At 37.6% G+C, this 18,251-nt stretch overlaps 1 protein-coding gene across 1 annotated transcript in view; it reads right to left on the reverse strand.

Annotated features, from left to right (window-relative positions):
• SMARCA5 (SNF2 related chromatin remodeling ATPase 5) overlaps positions 1–18,251 on the reverse strand; it is a 39,734-nt gene that overhangs the window by 12,250 nt on the left and 9,233 nt on the right. The window contains exons 3-13 of the mRNA XM_055404549.2: positions 17,956–18,122; positions 15,839–15,939; positions 14,025–14,125; positions 13,106–13,285; positions 11,152–11,307; positions 10,922–11,053; positions 9,299–9,367; positions 4,817–4,926; positions 2,669–2,895; positions 1,007–1,128; positions 778–930 (exon numbers count right to left, since the gene is read on the reverse strand). Of these exons, the coding sequence (XP_055260524.2) occupies positions 778–930; positions 1,007–1,128; positions 2,669–2,895; positions 4,817–4,926; positions 9,299–9,367; positions 10,922–11,053; positions 11,152–11,307; positions 13,106–13,285; positions 14,025–14,125; positions 15,839–15,939; positions 17,956–18,122 (1,518 nt within the window). The remainder of the gene's footprint in view (positions 1–777; positions 931–1,006; positions 1,129–2,668; positions 2,896–4,816; positions 4,927–9,298; positions 9,368–10,921; positions 11,054–11,151; positions 11,308–13,105; positions 13,286–14,024; positions 14,126–15,838; positions 15,940–17,955; positions 18,123–18,251) is intronic.

Raw genomic sequence — 18,251 nt, forward strand, 5'->3', positions numbered from 1 at the left:
ATCCTAGTATAAACAGTACCCCAATCAACTACATATAAGAAGTCAAACTACAACAACAACAACAAAAAAAGAAGTCAAACTAATTTGAATTCCATTTTCTGTTTCACTTCTGTTAAGTTCAGAAAACACATCCCTATTTTTAAGTGATCAATATTCCCTAGCCACCTTTACAGAGTCACAGGAGGGAAGAGGCCAACAAGAAAAATAATATAAACACCACAGGTCAAGTTATTAGCAGTACCAACTTACAAACTTTTACGTTTTTGTATTACTCTATAGATCCATAAGTTTTCTCAACATAAGAACGATTCTCTTGATCTGGCCAAGATACTCAAGATGCATAGGCCTAAAATTTTAAACATCAAACATGGCAAGCAGTTTAGCAGCTCCCCAAACCTGTTTACCGTCCCTCCTAGGACACAACTATACTATCAGTTACCAACTCCTATGCAGTAAGTTATACTATGTGATTGAGTATTGGCCAACCAAAGTGGGGACACTGGCAGTTCTGACCCATAAAAATTCCCTGGGCAATTCCCAGTTTTCTCTCCTGATGCAAAGCATATAACAGGACTCTAAGGTCCTAAGATATGGCAAAGATTTAAGATGGAAATATCCTGATTAGATGGATGACCACCTGCAAAACACCCTCAGTGAACTATTAGGTCAGAGAAAACACAATTCTATTGGATTCAGTCACTGACATTTGTAGACTGCCCATCAGCTTACTTTAACTGAAACATCTGTTAAGCACAGAGTATATTTGTTATCTCTTACCATAGCCTGAAGATCTACTTGGGGATTCCAATCTGAGTCATACAAAATCACAACATCAGCAGTAGCAAGATTGATGCCAAGACCACCAGCTCGTGTGCTTAACATGAAAACAAACTTTGTGCTGTTTGGTTCATTGTATGCATTGATGGACTCCTAATGACATAAAATAAAAGTCAGAAAAGTACTTTATCTGATAATTCTGTAATCTCCCCTCCGAGATTTTACTCACTTGTCTCTCATCATGGGGTGTCTGTCCATCCAATCTACAGTACTCATAATTCCTCCACATGCAATAATCTTCCAAAATATCCAATACCCTGGTCATCTGACTGAAGATCAGTACTCGTGAACCTGTTGGCAAGTGTAACAGACCATTATCAGAAGCTTCAGAAGTAAAAAAAAAAATTATTTAAATTTACAGCTACCCAAAACCAAGATTAACCAATTACCCCTTAATTCCAGGTAATATAGTTACAAGGAAAAAACTACACATTATTATTCAAGTCAGTCACTCCCCACATTTTTCTCATCAAGGCACAAACAGAAAAGGGTGGTATTTATAAAACACACTAAGGTAAACAAGAAAGGCTATCTGCCTCTGGCCTGGGAAATATTGCCATCCCAAAGACATCTTTATATCCCACATACTTAAAAATAACCCTCCACCACAACAACCCTTCCCTGTGCAAGGCCCCAGGCATCCCTTGACACACACCCAGTACCCTGATTTCACGCTAGTTCTGAGGACCCACTCCAAAAGGAAGGACCATCCAGGTGTGCCTAACACCTGCACCATCATCCTTCATTTAGGCCACAACACAAATTATCCAATGCTTCCATTTCTTTAGCCAGCTACACAATGCCTTCAGTAGGATATAAGAAGACCAGTGGATCATTTTGGAAAATAATAATTATGAAACTATCCTGTCTCAGAACCTGAGGCTGATCATCTGCTCACGTTCCACATTCTCATGCCCTAAATGCATGAGGATGTTCAGTAGTCTCCTACCAAGTTCTCGCAACCCTTTCCTGCATACTCAGTTTCTTCAATTACTTAACTTTTAAAGAAAGTATTTTAGAAAATACATTTCCCAAGAAAGGTATAAAAAGAAAACAAATTCACTGACAACTCTAACAATGTTTTCAACAGTCAATATCCTAAAACAGATTCATCTACTGGTACAATTACCATTCTTAACAAAATATACAGAGAAACACAAATGGAGAAATTTGAAACCTGTGTACTTCATTTTATAGAATGAATAATTTGTTCATGAAACACCTTGATGTCTGGGATATGGTTCAAGAGTCCAAAAGGAAGAAATAGGTACAGTACAGGTAAAAACAAATTTTGCCGTACAGTTGTTGAAGCTGGCTTCATACTGAATTCACTCTACACCCATGTAATTTAAATAAATCTGTACACATACTCATTTTCATATAAAAAGTCAGCATATTATAAATAACACTGCTTTGGGTCCATGCATATAATGTTTAATTAAATTAAAAATACACATGAATAACTGAAGACCACCACATGAACACACCACCACTGTCTATCAAGGGCTCTGTGAACTGCATATGAGTGGGAAGGGCACTCTTGGCATATTATAACCAAAAAATGGCATTTCAAGGAAAGTGTATAGAAAATGAGAATTTTCCCTCAAAATCCAGAGAGTGTGACTGCCCTAACTACAGCTTGCTTTCTAAAAAATTTGAGGCTTAAAATTGGAGGGTTGGCAGGGTGGGGTGTGAAGCTCAGATTAATAGGAGTTTTTCAATGTCCCAACCTTCAACTTTACCAAGTGCCAGGGCAGGGGAGCTCCCTCACTTTAACATCAAAATCTTAAGTTTCCACTACTTCTCCATTTGATACCAGTAACAGAGGTACCTTGTTCTTTTAATTTAGGGAGCAGTTTGTCTAACACCACCATTTTGCCACTGTTGGTAACCAGATGCATGTCCGTTGTGTAAGGTGGACCCGGTTCAGCCCCATCAAAGAGATAGGGGTGGTTACAGCATTTTCTCAACTGCATCAAAATGTTCAGCAGCCGCATTTTGTCCATCTTCCCTGCAGAGTTCAGTATATCTATATCTTTCATTAATATCCGAGTATACCTAGTGAAAAGAAAAACATTTTAAGATGGCTCCAATGTTCCTGGACGGGTCCCTGCCATTTTATATACTTAATCCCATCTCAACCCCAAAATACCCATACGAAACAGACGACCAGCTTCTAACGTGTGCTGAGGAGTGCATCACGCGAACTTCTTTTTCCTTGTTTCTCTTTCCTGCCTCCCCACCCCACCCTCAGTGTTCTAATGTGCCCAAGAACACTGGGGCCTAGAGGCCCAAAGAGTAAATTCATCTTCTTGGGATGAACTGAAACAAAACCATAATGATACAACATTTTTAAGTAATAAAGCCAAACTTTAAAAGTAAGTTTTAAACATAATCTGTAGTCTTTTCCAAAAGAAGCATGCTGCTGCTGCTGCTAACTCACTTCAGTCATATCCGACTCTGTGTGACCCCATAGACGGAAGCCCACCAGGCTCCCCCGCCCCTGGGATTCTCCAGGCAAGAACACTGGAGTGGGTTGCCATTTCCTTCTCCAATGTGTGAAAGTGAAAAGTGAAAGTGAAGTCGCTCAGTCGTATCTGACCCTTAGTGACACCACGGACTGCAGTCTACCAGGCTCCTCCACTGCTATTCCATTATTACTCAATGTGGCCAGTGTAGCATTTGGGTAAGGAGGAAATAAGAATTATGAGAGCACAAGGCATGATGAGGAAAATAAAATACAATAGCTTTAAATGTAAGTTAAAATACATGAACTGAGGGGAGAGAAGGGGGTAGTTAAGCTAAGGTTGGATTATGAAAAGCCTTGACTATATACACTAAAAAGTTAGACATTATCCTAAAGGAAAGAGTAATCTGTCCAAATACCAGTTTCAGAACCCTGAATCCTCTGAGCAACAACTTAAATAACCAAAGCCATCTATGCTTAACAATAAGCATTAGGAGGCACAAAATATTCAAAGCAGACCTTTCCAGCACAATTTTAATGTAAAATTCACCAATGTGGTTATAAACTAAAAAACAATTTGCTTTACCTCAGCACTGATTCACGTCTTAATTCTGTATTTCAGAGCCATATAAGACAAGCCTAACTCTTTGCTACTCTATTAAAACCTTTCAAAATTTTTGAGGACATTTAGAATGGGCTACCTTCTGCTCATTTCTTTGCCTTTTATCTTTTCTGTCCTTTTACCAACAACTCCAGCCCCTTGAAAATACTTATCAATGTTGAGCACTGAACTGAACATACTTGAGATTCAAGAACAGAGTGGCTAATTATTTCCCTCCTCTGAACACTTAAGTCAGCATTTTCTAACCTTTTAAGATTTCATACACCCATAAAACTTTTAAAAAAGAAAAACAGAAAAGACAAAAATAACAGAAATTTACAAGGTTTTCAACTTTCTTAGTATGCCCTATTTAGGTGCTTTTAAAATAGCTATCATATGTCATTATTGGAATTTCACAAAAGGACATTTTAATCTTACCTAAAATAAAACATCAGCTCAAAATGGACTTATAAAACTAAATAAATACAGCTTTCTGAGATAAGAGAAAGCGCTGAAGTTTCCTCAGGCCTCTACTATCTCCAACTTCATCAGGGACGAACACAAGCCCAGGGGCTGGTATGTATGACCCAGTAGGTTAACCACATGTCTCATGTCTGTGCCACCATAGTTTCTTTTTTAAAAACCCATGTAGAGGGCTTTACATCCATCTCTGTTAAATGCCAAGTTTAACTTTTGAATTCATAAACTTCCCAAGTTGATTCTGTCATCTTTAACAAAGACTTTGTATCATAAATTGATTAGGAAGTCCTAGGTTCCACATCTGGGAAACTGTTCAGGCTGAGTGCAAACCAGCAAACTGAATTCCTTGACAATACAAGTATAAAAGCAAAATACAAATGAAAGTTAGTGAAGAATTAAGAATGATTTCAAAAACGTCTCAAAACACATACCATTCCCTTTGCATTTTGCTGAGGCCCACATAGATTTTTACTTCCTTCTTTGGAGGTAAACTCTTTTCAACATCAGCCTTAATTCGACGAAGGAGGAACGGACGCAAAACCTTAAAAGGGCAGAAAGAAATGTAGATGACCTTACCGGTAACATAAGTTAATATTTCAAGATCTCAAAAGTGTCCATTAAATACACAGAAATGTGCTTTCTTGAATATCAAAAGATTCTTAGGACTTCTCCCTTCCAAATATATAATTTATTATTACAGACTTCCTAAAGAGTACGTTAAGAAGACTATTCAATATATAATAAGTACACACTTGATACACTTGTCATAAAGTGTAAAAAACAATAGTAAATTTTAAAGATGATATTTTCAATATTCACTGCCTTTCAAATTTAAAACTAGTTACTTAAGAAAAGGCTGGGTCCACATTATGATGTCCTCATGGTTAATGTTCCCTAATTTCTTATCTATAGACAAATATAAAGTATACAAATTGTAAATAAACATATATAGTTCAATACATTTTAATCAAGTAAACATAGCCATGTAACCATCTCCTAGATAAACAGAACATCCCATAAATCCTTCTGTAACCTTCCCAGTCACGATCCCCCCGCTTTCCTTTCCAAAGGTAAGCAATGTTCAGTTTTTAATGTCATACATTAGTTTTGCTGGTTTTTAACTTTATTTATATACAAAGACTCATAGTATATGTCCAATGTATATCTGGTTTCTTTTACACAATATTATATTTGAGAGACATACACCTGTTGTATATAGGTAATTAATTGTCATGAAATAATTGAAAGAGAGCTACAAAGCAAAAGATATCCTTTTATCTTCCTTTGTTCTAGTTACCACTAGCTTATAAAAATGTGATCAAACAACAAAAACTGATGAGAAAAACAATAAGCAACACCTCTCGAATATCATGACGTTAAGGAAGCTAGTGCAGCCTAACCAAAAGCTGGCACCAACTGCCAGCCACGTGAGTGAGGACCTTCGGCCCCCTGGCCCTCTTCCAGAACTGACAGTACATGCAGCTGGGTAAATCCAGGTAAAACCAGCAGAGAACTCACTCAGCCAACTCATAAATTCTGGGGTTATTAAAAATATACGCAAGTTAGGCTTTGGTGTGGGATTTTTTGCAACTAAAGAAAACTCCTTTATCAAGGAAGAATTCTCTCACGCCAAAGTACATACACCGTGTGATTGTGAACACACTCTTTCATTACAAGACATAGGAGCAACGGTAGGAATCAGGACAGTGCAGAAAGGCAGCTACTGGACCTGCACCCGGATTTTAGAAGCATCTTCACGCTACTATCTAAATAAAATAGACAAATGCCAAAACCGGTATTCTGTTGTGCTTTAGTATGCTTTACCTGCATGTACCTATTTATTTATTAAGCAGTCTACACACACACCCCACAACCCTCTGAACAAATAAATCTAAATTGAGTGCTTATATGCTTAAATGCCATCTAAACTGAAACAAAGGTGTCTAGGAGACCATTACCTTCAAATATGTAGCAAAATAAAATTTCAGTACACAGAATTTTAGAGAACCTTAAAATTAATTTATACAAATATCTGAAACTCAAACGTTTTTAATTTTTTCCCCTTAATCAAGAATACCCACTTTGAGCCAGGCATTACGCTAGGGATACAAAGGCAAATGTAAGACACATCCTGCCTTTGTGTTTACAATCCAGAGGGAAAGCATTTGTAAAGGAGTCATTTCAGTAGCCTGTGCCAAGTCCCACAATGTGAGAATGTTGGGTTATTAAAGACAGGCTAGAGAGGAGTCTCTAGGCTGGCCTCGGCCTGGGTACTCATGGAGGAGGTGACATCACCACCAAGTCTTGGCTGAAGTATTATTCGTAAAGGCAAGAAACAGAATACTAGACGTGGAAGAAAACATAAGCAGAGACACTGAAATCAGCACAGTGGTTACAGAAAACTGACAGTGGGGTCAGCAATTTTAGCAAAGTAAAGCTTGATTAAGAAGTGAAACAGAAGTTGGAGAACACTATTAACAGAAACATTAACTCTTTGGAAACTGAAGTTGCTCAGTTGTGTCCAACTCTCAGCAACCCCATGGACTGCAGCCTTCCAGGCTCCTCCGTCCATGGGATTTTCCAGGCAAGAGTACTGGAGTGGGGTGCCACCACAGGACATGTTTCTAGGGCCTTGAAACATTTCTGTCACAAATGAGGGCATACTGGCATATAGTGAGCAGAAGTGTCATAATCTGGCGTCTGTTAGAGAAATTTCTATCTTCCTACCAACTTTCACTTGTCAATCTTCACAGGAAGGAACAAAGCTGTATTTCACAGCAAAAACATCGACTCTGTTCACACTGCACTAATAGCAGTTGCTTGTACACAATCAATTGATTTAAGAACAACAGATGGACCTTTAGCCTTTCAGAAGCAAATCTGTTAGATTCTCTGATGGAAGGTAAATGGAACTAAAGCTTCCGAAACTTGTTCATATTAAGTTCTTATGCAACTCTTCTTCCCCCCACTGTACATCAACCCTAAGGGATTAATTAATTAATTCACTAAGTTAGAATTTCACCCTAGGTTCTTTTTTTTTTTTTAACTTTTAAAATCGTTTATTTATTTTTTGTAATTTATTTTTTATTGGAGGCAAATTATTTTACAATATTATATTGGTTGGTTTTGCCATACATTGACATGAATTCGCCCCAGGTTTACGTAAGTTCCCCCTCCTGAACCCCCCTCCCACCTCCCTTTATCCTCCCTCTGGGTCATCCCCGCATGCCAGCCCCAAGCATCCTATAACATGCATCGACCCTGAACTAGTGATTCGTTTCACATATGACAACATACGTGTTTCAATGCCATTCTCCCAAATCATCCCACCCTCACCCTCTCCCACAGAGTCCCAAAGACTGTTCTATACATCTGTGTCTCTTTTGCTGTCTCGTATACAGGGTTATCATTTGCACCTTTCTAAATTCCATATATATGCGTTAGTATACTGTATTTGTGTTTTTCTTTCTGGCTTACTTCACTCTGTATAACAGGCTCCAGTTTCATCCACCTCATTAGAACTGATTCAAATGTATTCTTTTTAATGGCTGAATAATACTCCATTGTGTATATGTACCAAAGCTTTCTTATCCATTCGTCTGCAGATGGGACATCTAGGTTGCTTCCATGTCCTGGCTATTATAAACAGTGCTGCAATGAACATTGGAGTACATGTGTCTCTTTCAATTCTGGGTTTCCTCGGTGTGCATACCCAGGAGTGCGATTACTGGATCATATGGCAGTTCTATTTCCAGTTTTTTGAGGAATCTCCACACTGTTCTCCATAGTGGCTGTATTAGTTTGCATTCCCTCCAACAGTGTAAGAGGGTTCCTTTCTCTCCACATCCTCTCCAGCATTTATTGCATGTAGACTTTTGGATAGCAGCCATTCTGACTGGTGTGAAATGGTATCTCATTGTGGTTTTGATTTGCATCTCTCTGATTATGAGGGATGTTGAGCATTTTTTCATGTGTTTGTTAGCCATGTTTATGTCTTCTTTGGAGAAATGTCTGTTTAGTTCTTTGGCCCATTTTTTGATTGGGTCATTTACTTTTCTGGAATTGAGCTGCAGGAGCTGCTTGTATATTTTGGAGATTAATCCTTTATCAGTTGCTTCATTTGCTATTATTTTCTCCCATTCTGAAGGCTGTCTTTTCACCTTATTGTTTCCTTTGCTGTGCAGAAGCTTTTGATTTTAATTAGGTCCCATTTGTTTATTTTTTGCTTTTATTTCCAATATTCTGGGAGGTGTGTCATGGAGGATCCTGCTGTGATTTATGTCGGAGAGTGTTTTGCCTACGTTCTCCTCTAGGAGTTTTATAGTTTCTGGTCTTACATTTAGCTCTCTAATCCATTTTGAGTTTATTTTGGTGTATGGTGTTAGGAAGTGTTCTAGTTTCATTCTTTTACATGTGGCTGACCAGTTTTCCCAGCACCACTTGTTAAAGAGACTGTCTTTTCTCCATGTTATATTCTTGCCTCCTTTGTCAAAGATAAGGTGTCCATAGGTGCGTGAATTTATCTCTGGGCTTTCTATTTTGTTCCATTGATCTATATTTCTGTCTTTATGCCACTACCATACTGTCTTGATGACTGTGGCTTTGTAGTAGAGCCTGAAGTCTGGCAGGTTAATTCCCTCAGTTCCATTCTTCTTCCTCAAGATTGCTTTGGCTATTCGAGGTTTTTTGTATTTCCATACAAATTGTGAGATTATTCACCCTAGGTTCTAAGACTGAAACTGCCATACATTACCCCCTCCTCCCATCATAAGAATAAGTACTAACGTGGGCAGATTCAAACAGATCTGACTCTAAAGTCACTGTGCTTTTTGTTAACAGAAAAATAATCTACTAATCTGTATCATTTTTCCCATTAGAAACATGGTTTTTTAACCCTACTCCAAAATACTCACCATATGAAGCCTCTCAACTAGCTTTTGATCCCCAAGGCAATTATTTGTATCAAACCAGGAATCAAAGTCCTAGATGAACAAACAAAAAATACATTAAGATTAGAGATAATAGTAACTTTACGTGTGTTCAGTCACTAAGGTGTGTCCAGCTCTTTGTGATCCCATGGTCTGCAGCACACCAGACCTCAGGGCCTTCACTACCTCCCAGTTTGTTCAAATTCATGTCCATAATAGTAACTGCAAATACCTTATTATTAGGTTATACAGCATATAACAACTTCTAAATTAATTCATTAACTGTATTTGCTTTATTAGTAAATATAATCTTAGAATTGTGTCAACTAAAACAAAGTTTTAACAGATTATTAAACAAATAAACACGTCAATGTGGTAAGAAAAATTATCTCAAAAACAAAAATCAAAATACATAAAAGCAGAACTAAAGTAGCTGGCTGACACTGATTAAATTGTCTTTCAAGAATGCAATCTTCTCAAAAAAATTATAAAATGTAAAAATAAAATCTACTCTTAAAACGATCCTTACATAACACATCCAATCAAAATTAACACCTTTTGGAACTTATTTGAATAAGCTCTTCAAAGCCACATACACACACACTCCAGAAATGGGAGCAAAGGTTCAAAAATGAAGTCGAGCCTGATAGAAAACCAAAATTACTAATTGCACAGACTGTCGACATAACGTACATTTTGCTAAGTACAAACAACCATTTCTATCACCACAAATAACCTATCAAAGGTAAGGATTAGTCTCTATGCTTGTCAGACCATAAGAAAATATGGCTAGACAGACTTCACCAAATTTGAAGGTCATCCTGGAAAGAGGACATCCTGGGGATTTAAAACTCAGGCAACAGGAAGTACCCAAATTCACTTGGGGAGTATCCTGAGCACCACCGTAAGAACAGAAGCAGCGCACGTAGAGCAGTGTCAGGCCAACATGACACCAACTAAGAATGCGAGTCTATGACATTCCAAAGAGAACAAGCCATGACTTCAAAACGAGACTGAAATCAAAGGCACAAAGTAAATTTTCAGGATTCAAACAAAACTTGGTAGGTTACGTGAAGCTAAGAGTGAAAAAGTAATGATTATCTCAAGCAGTACGAAAAGGTAGGTCAAATTCTTTAATTCTTCTGGTTTTTACTGAGATAAACTGACAGCTCTGGATGAGGTTTCAAGTGTACAGCGCAATGACAATGTTTAGAGAACATCCATCATTTAATACAGATGTAAAATTTTTGAAAAACATATTGTGAAAAAAACGTATTTTGAAAAAAAATATTGTGATGAGAACTTCAGGATTTATTGTTATTTACTCTTAACAATTTTCACATATAACATGCACCAGTGTTAATTTATCAATGCTGTACATCTTAAGTACTTAATCATCTTATAAGTGGAAGATAAATAAGTACAATAAACTTTGTACCTTTTAACTGCCTTCATCCAATTCTGCTTCTCCCCTGGTTCCCACCACTGGTAACCAAAATTCTGATCTCTTTCTATATAAGTCTATATGTTCCTTGAAGGAGGCCAGTTCTATTACAAAAATATTTAGTATCATAAAACTACTCCAACCAGAAAACAGGAAATACTTACATCAGCTGAATTAAAGACATCTGGTAACAAAAAATTAAGAAGTGACCAAAGCTCATGCAAGTTGTTTTGAAGAGGTGTTCCAGTTAATAAGAGTCGATTTGTAGTCTTGAATTCCCTCACTATTTCTGACAGCTGAAAGAAACAAATTCATCATTAGAATGAATAGTCTGCATATTGATCAAATTCTAAACTAAGGCACAAATGATTTTCAAATCTAAATATCAAATTACCTTGGACTTTTCATTTTTGATCCTGTGAGCTTCATCAATAACTAAGTACCTCCAATTAAATTTTTTGAAAACAGACTTCTCCTTAATAAGCATTTCATAAGAAGTTACACATACATCCCATTCTCCTGGTAACAAAACATCTCTGACAAAAGCAGCCTGTTTAACAAAAGAAAAAAAAATTCCATCATGCAGAAATAAACTATATATTAAATTTACTGATGACAAGGACATAATCTACTATGTAAAGGGGGGGTGGGAATACTAAAAAAGAAAAAAGAATTAAGAGTTAGTTTATCTATAGTACACAAGCAACTAGAACTAGCTCAAAGTAACTTCATTAATACTATGTCCGTTCTGTTCCGTCGCTCAGTCGTGTCCGACTCTTTGCGACCCCGTGGACTGTAGCCTACCAGGCTTCTCCATCCATGGGATTCTCCAGGCAAGAATACTGGAGTGGGTTACCGTTTTCTTCTCCAGGGGATCTTCCCGACCCAGGGATTGAACCCGGGTCTCCCGCATTGGAGGCAGATGCTTTAACCTCTGAGCCACCAGGGAAGCCCAATACTATGTCACTGCTGCTAAGTCACTTCAGTCGTGTCCGACTCTGTGTGACCCCACAGACAGAAGCCCACCAGGCTCCCCCGTCCCTGGGATTCTCCAGGCAAGAACACTGGAGTGGGTTGCCATTTCCTTCTCCAATGTGTGAAAGTGAAAAGTGAAAGTGAAGTCGCTCAGTCGTGCCCGACCCTTAGCGACCCCACGGACTGCAGCCTACCAGGCTCCTCCATCCATGGGATTTTCTAGGCAAGAGTACTGGAGTGGCTTGCCATTGCCTTCTCCGATACTATGTCACAGCCATGTAATAAATAACTGACAAAATTCTTTGATGCAAAAGTCAATAGACTAATTCTTAAAATGTCTTCTTTCCACAATTCCACTAAGTGCTGAAATTTTTTGGACAGAGGTTTAGAAAAGGATAAAGAGTTTTCTGACATAAAGATAGAAAAGGACGAAAGGTTAATTTGCAGTAAGCATTATCATTCATTTTAAGTTTATAGATTTATTAAGGCATTGCTATGGATTTTCTCATTTTACATGTGAGGAAACTAAAGCAAGGACTGGTTAAACCACTGGGTTTCAAGGCATAATGAGGGTTCTGTAATTTAAAATGCCCGAAGTAGCTAAAAAGGGAGAAAAGAAATCTAGAGTCATCACTGATAGCTGAATGAAGGGAAAACAAAATCTAATACATAGTCCTTCGATACAGTATGAGTCCACTTTCTAATCCAAATTTTATATTCTTAATAGTGTCGATTATTTCCATTGTTGGTGATGCTATTTTAGTCGCTAAGTTGCCTGATTTTGTGACTCCATGAACTGTAACCCACAAGGCTCTTCTGTCCACAGAATTTCCAAGGCAAGAATATGGAGTGGGTTGCCATTTCCTTCTCCAAGGGATCTTCCTTACTCAAGGATCAGACCCATGTCTCCTGCATAGACAGGCAGATTCTTTACCACTGTGCCACTAGGGAAGCCCTCATTATTTCCATTTCCGCTCCCAAAAAGGATGTGTCAACTGATCAATATTTTACCTTATTCTGGTAGATATAATACCAACTTGTCAAGTTACTATTTACATCTTTACCGCTTACATTATTATGAAGAAATTGCTGTAGAATGGGAATAAAGCCTTCAATTTTATAACCACCTCCAAAAAGCAGGAGAAACAAAGTATATTCTTATAGCTTTCTACAGTCTACAATTCCTTTTTCCCCAGTGTGAATCTTAGCCATCCAGACAATAGTCCACTTACAAATTATTAACATTTACCAAGACCAGGCTTATTACTGGGACCCTTTCTCTTCTTTTATTCCTCCTCTAGTTACCACCTTTCCCCACACCTAAATCCAAATTCTTCTAATATCAAAGAAGTCATGAACTGCGGGTAACGTACCCTCTGTTCTTTGTCTCCTATTAAACACACGGATCGCAGTGTCGGCACCCATCTCTTGAATTCACTCATCCAGTTGTGCAATGTAGACTTGGGCACCAAAACCATATGAGGACCAGGAATGTTTCTATAGTGCTTCATGTACCCAAGAAGAGAAATCGTTTGAAGTGTCTTTCCCAGGCCCTGAAAAAGAAAACAACCACACGGCAATGAAGCACAGGACAAAACAGACTATTGTACTTGTATTTCCTGACTGGTACAGAAACATTTAAAGGAAAAGCTGTATGTACACCTAACAAACAGCAAGAACTTAACCTGTGTCAAGTGTGCAAGTGTTACAGCATTTAACCTTCACCAGTCTGTGAAGGATGTGCCATTACCACCTCCACAAAGCCAGATACAAGCTTCCCCAGGGTCACCAGCAGAGATGCAACTGAGACCTATTTCTTCTGACTCCATTACTTTCTCCAAGCAACTGTCTTAGCACTGTAGCTATAGAGAAACTTAAAACACTCACTATATAACTAGTAAATAGTAAACAAGATATAATGTTTTATAAGACAGAACTGTACAAGGTGCCATCAAAAGAAAATATTTATTGATAGCGTTCAATTAATCCCACCTGTGTCTCACAGAAGTTGGGGGGTAGAGAGCAAGGGGAGATGGCCAAATCATTACATTACAAAAGTCAACCAAAGGCATGCTTCTCTAAATGTATTATTTTTAAATTTACTATACTTCCATAGATAAAAATTTCTCACAATTGAAGTATAGAGATCCCACTTAGGCAACTAAAATGAGCTTTATCAGTGTGACAAAGGATTAGTTTGCTAACGGTCTATAGTATAATCAATAAACTATATCATGTACAAGGTTTTAAATTATAAAACGTGGACCTCTACAAAAGCTACCAAACACATACCATTTCATCTGCAAGGATGCCATTGATGCCGTTCTCATACAAAGAAATGAGCCAATTTAATCCTCGGACCTGATAATCTCTCAGTTTACCCCATTTTACATCTAAGAACAAAAGAAAAAAGACATGCACATTTTAAAGACAAGAAATACAGGTGGGTAGCCTCTCCTTCATTTGACACTCAGAGGTTTAACTTGGGCCTACACGTTTATTTTAACTGTGCCTTCTTCACTAGGTTTTAAGAATGGGAGTTTGGCAAATTCCAAGTCAGGAAAGGTAGTTGCCATGGTGTGGAGTAGAGAAGGAGCAGATGGATACGGAAGACAAGAAACACGACAGAAGGCATTGGAGTGCCCCAGCCACTCAGTCCTTATGTTACCATATATTGGTCCTAGAGACTCTCTGGCCTATTTCCTTTTTCAGTGTCAGCGCAAGTGTTCCTAACCAAGTGTTTTCACCTTTCCTGATGACCAAAACAGAGGTTCGCTGGGGACTGTGTTTTTCTCTTAACAAAGGGGAAATAAATAGAAATTATTAATACAAGATTGTTTTTCCTTTACCCTTCCTTACTTTGCTTTTCCAAGAGGTCCTACAAAGAGGAACAATATCTTTTTCAGGGTCTACTATACATTTCCCATCCCAGGGTAATTACTAACTATATGGATCACAAATAACCCAACTTTTAAAAAAATACATGTATATTCTATACTCCATCCCTTTTGAAAAACACTGCTCTGAGACGAAATGTTAATCAACACTAGGAAAACTGGTTACACTGTAAGAGTGTGAGAAAGAGACAACTCAAATACTTCACATTTCCTTTCTCTCTGCACCACACATCTGGCTCTGGCCTCTAGCTTCATAATGAGAAATGAAAACTGGGTACTCTGGAGCCAAGAAAAAAAAAATCTGGATACACAATTTAACCAGACTGATGCATTTCTAACCAGATCCTGTCCTCCCTGAAGTTTAGTCTGCTAAGAGTTCAAGGTGAGAGTTAATTATTAAAACAACTAATCCAAATTATAAATCCTATACTATTATAATTTTTTTTTTTTGCTCACAACCACTATGACCATACAAACTTGTCATCAAGTGAGAAAGAGAAAGGAGGTCAGGAAAAAAAAAAAATTACTGGCCTTCAGTAAAGAAAACTGTGCCACCTGACAACCAAGATTATACATGCAAGGATGCTATGTCACTTCAGTCGTATCCGACTCTTTGTAATTTCATGGACTGTAGCCCGCCATGCTCCTCTGTCCATGGGACTCTCCAGGCAAGAATACTGGAGTTGTTGCCATGCCCTCCTCCAGGGGATCTCCTGACCCAGGGATCGAACTCATGTGTCAGTCTCTTGCACTGGCAGGCAGGCTCTTTATCACTAATACCTCCTGGGAAACCGGAGATTATATATAAGTAAAACCTAAACCTGGTTAACCATGTTTTCTTTTGGAAAACCATTTATAAACTTTAAAACAAATACAAAATCAGGAAATGAGTAAAAAAAGTCTTTAATAAGTACCTTTTCCTACACATCTTTCTCCTCTGGGGCAAATATATGGCAAATTCCATTCCTATTTTTACACATACATTCAGGAAACATCAAGCACAATGGTGATTTATGCCCTTTTGAAATACAGCATCACTATCATAATGATATACTATCACTTCTAGCCAAAAAGTATCTGAAGTTCATTTCACAATCAACAAATTTCAAAAGCTTAAATTCCCTTTATTAGCCAAGAAAAACCCCAACATTAACCAAAGGTGACAAGGGGATGTTTTAAAGATGAAGTAATTAAATATGCGTAACATACATGATGGAGAATCTTCAAACCGAGTGCAAACATTTGTTGCTTTGGAGCTTTCTGTTAATAATTCTTCATCTTCTTCTTGCTCTGTTCTTCGGTGTCGATAGCTGCCAAGTTTAAAATAAAATCAAGCAACGTAAGTCTTGGCTTTAATCACCAGCTATCAACATAATAGTCAAGAGGCTAACCAATATTTCACAATATCTTAAAAGGCACGTAAATTAAGACTACAGAGTAATACCTTAGGTTAACTAGAACCTGATAAACATAAATGTGATTATCTAATTTCAATGAAATATGCAGTAAGAAAAACCGCGCAGCTTATATTTTAGTGTTAAGTATATTGCTCCCACCCCAAAAATAGTTCCCCCAGAAATCACATTTTAAAAACTACAACATTCACCAAAGCTGCAGAATTTGCAGAACACAGACTTAGGACTTAGGCAATGACTCTTTAACTAGACATTCATCAGAATTACTCAAAGCTTTTTAAATACACATGCCCAGATTTTATATCCCAACAGAGTCAGATACAGTCTCTTAAAAACTAATTTTTTATAGCTATAATATTGCCAGATTTCTTAATCTCTAAAGGACTCAGGTTAGTAAAACTACTTACTCCCCAGTTTTAAAGTTTCCAATTATACCTGGATACTTTCAACTAATATTTTGATTTAAATTAGAAAACAGTAGATTGTATTCTACTCTCATTAAATCTAAATTATTGCTTGATTTCTACTAAAACTACATGCTTTGTGGAAGAGGATAATCAGACTTCCCAGAAAGAGAAACATTCCTCAGAAATGCAAGCGAAGGCAATAAAAATCCAAGGATTTTTTTTAAATAGCTTTTTTTCATATTTATTTGGCTGCACTGGGTCTTAACTGGGGCATGTAGGATCTATGATCTTCGCTGTGGCATGAAAACTCTTAGTTGTCGCATGTGAGATCTAGTTTCCTGACCAGGAGTGGACCCCAGGCCCTCTGCACTGGGGGTGTGGAGTCTTAGCCACTGGACCACTCGGGAAGTCCCTTCTTGCTTGTCATATGTGTTTACTTCTTGTGCCTCTCTGCATTCCAATCTTATGAAAACGTAATTCATAAGATCTACCCCCTCAACCCCAAGTTACTCTCTATAAACTAAGAGAGAATCTTAACTTTGTTTTTTTAGAAAAACAAAATCTCCTTCATAATATATTATCAAGATGACTGATTATTATGGTTGTTAAACTAAAAATAATAGTTTGCATATGCTTTGTTACTTCAATTAATGGTTACTTTCAAGCAATGAGATTGCCTTAAATTTATTATTACTAACCAAACATCTTAGTTAGGGCTTCCCTCATAGCTCAGTTGGTAAAGAATATGCCTGCAATGCAAGAGACCCAGGTTTGATTCCTGGGTCGGGAAGATCCCTGGAGAAGGAAATGGCAACCTGCTCCAGTATTCTTGCCTGGAAACTTCCATGGACAGAGAGGAGCCTGGCAGGCTACAGTGCATGGGGTCGCAAGAGTCAGACACAATTGAGCAACTAAACCACCACCAAACATCTCAGTTATCCAACCAGCACAAATTCTAAGAAAGAATCTATAATTCAACATGTAAGAATTACTTTACAAATTTTGCACCACCACCTAACAACGGCATCATACAACTTGACATTTCCCTTTATAAAAAGAAACTAAGTATATAACAAAAATTTTAAGCAGACTACCATGACATAAATCACCAGACTATCTATACACAAGTACAGACTTCAGATAACAGCAGTACTCTCAATCCACATACAAGGTTTAGGAGACTAGAGAATGCCCGAAGTCAAATCTAAGCTCAAAGTCAGATTATTCTAATTCCTTCTAGATGATATTAAGTAGGCCACTTAACCTTTGCATTTGTTTCTACTCTTAAGGAGAAGGTAACACCTAAATTCCCTACTCGACCCATATAAAAATAAAGCATTATGCCTATTTTTATTTATACATGTATGGCTATATCCTGCCAAGCCAATTGGGCCAAATAAATAACAGCACTATAACTATTTTTTTAATAAAATGATCTTCTGCTTCTAATGAAGACTATCTAAAATAAGTCTGGTTCAACTATTAAGTATCAACTATTACTCACTCGCCAACTGATAGCAAGTTCTGTTTCTCATCCTTTTTTATTCGTGGGCGCCCTGGCTTCATCTTCAAAGGTGAGGTTGGAGTCTTCTGAGCAGCAGGCTGAATGAAATGTGCAAACAGTTCTGTCTGCTTTAATAAATACTCAAATCTATTTGCCCGGTCAGTTTGCTGGAAGAAATGTGAAAACACATTTTATCAGAACATCAATAAAAATGCAGAAATCAAAGTTTCAACATGTCTCCATACAACAATCTCAGCAATAAAAGGAAACTAGTGCTACATGCAACAACATAGATG

This window comes from Moschus berezovskii, chromosome 19 (assembly GCF_049115385.1).
Source record: "Moschus berezovskii isolate FMDL1 chromosome 19, NW_MosBer_1.0, whole genome shotgun sequence".
Taxonomy (NCBI): Eukaryota; Metazoa; Chordata; class Mammalia; order Artiodactyla; family Moschidae; genus Moschus; species Moschus berezovskii.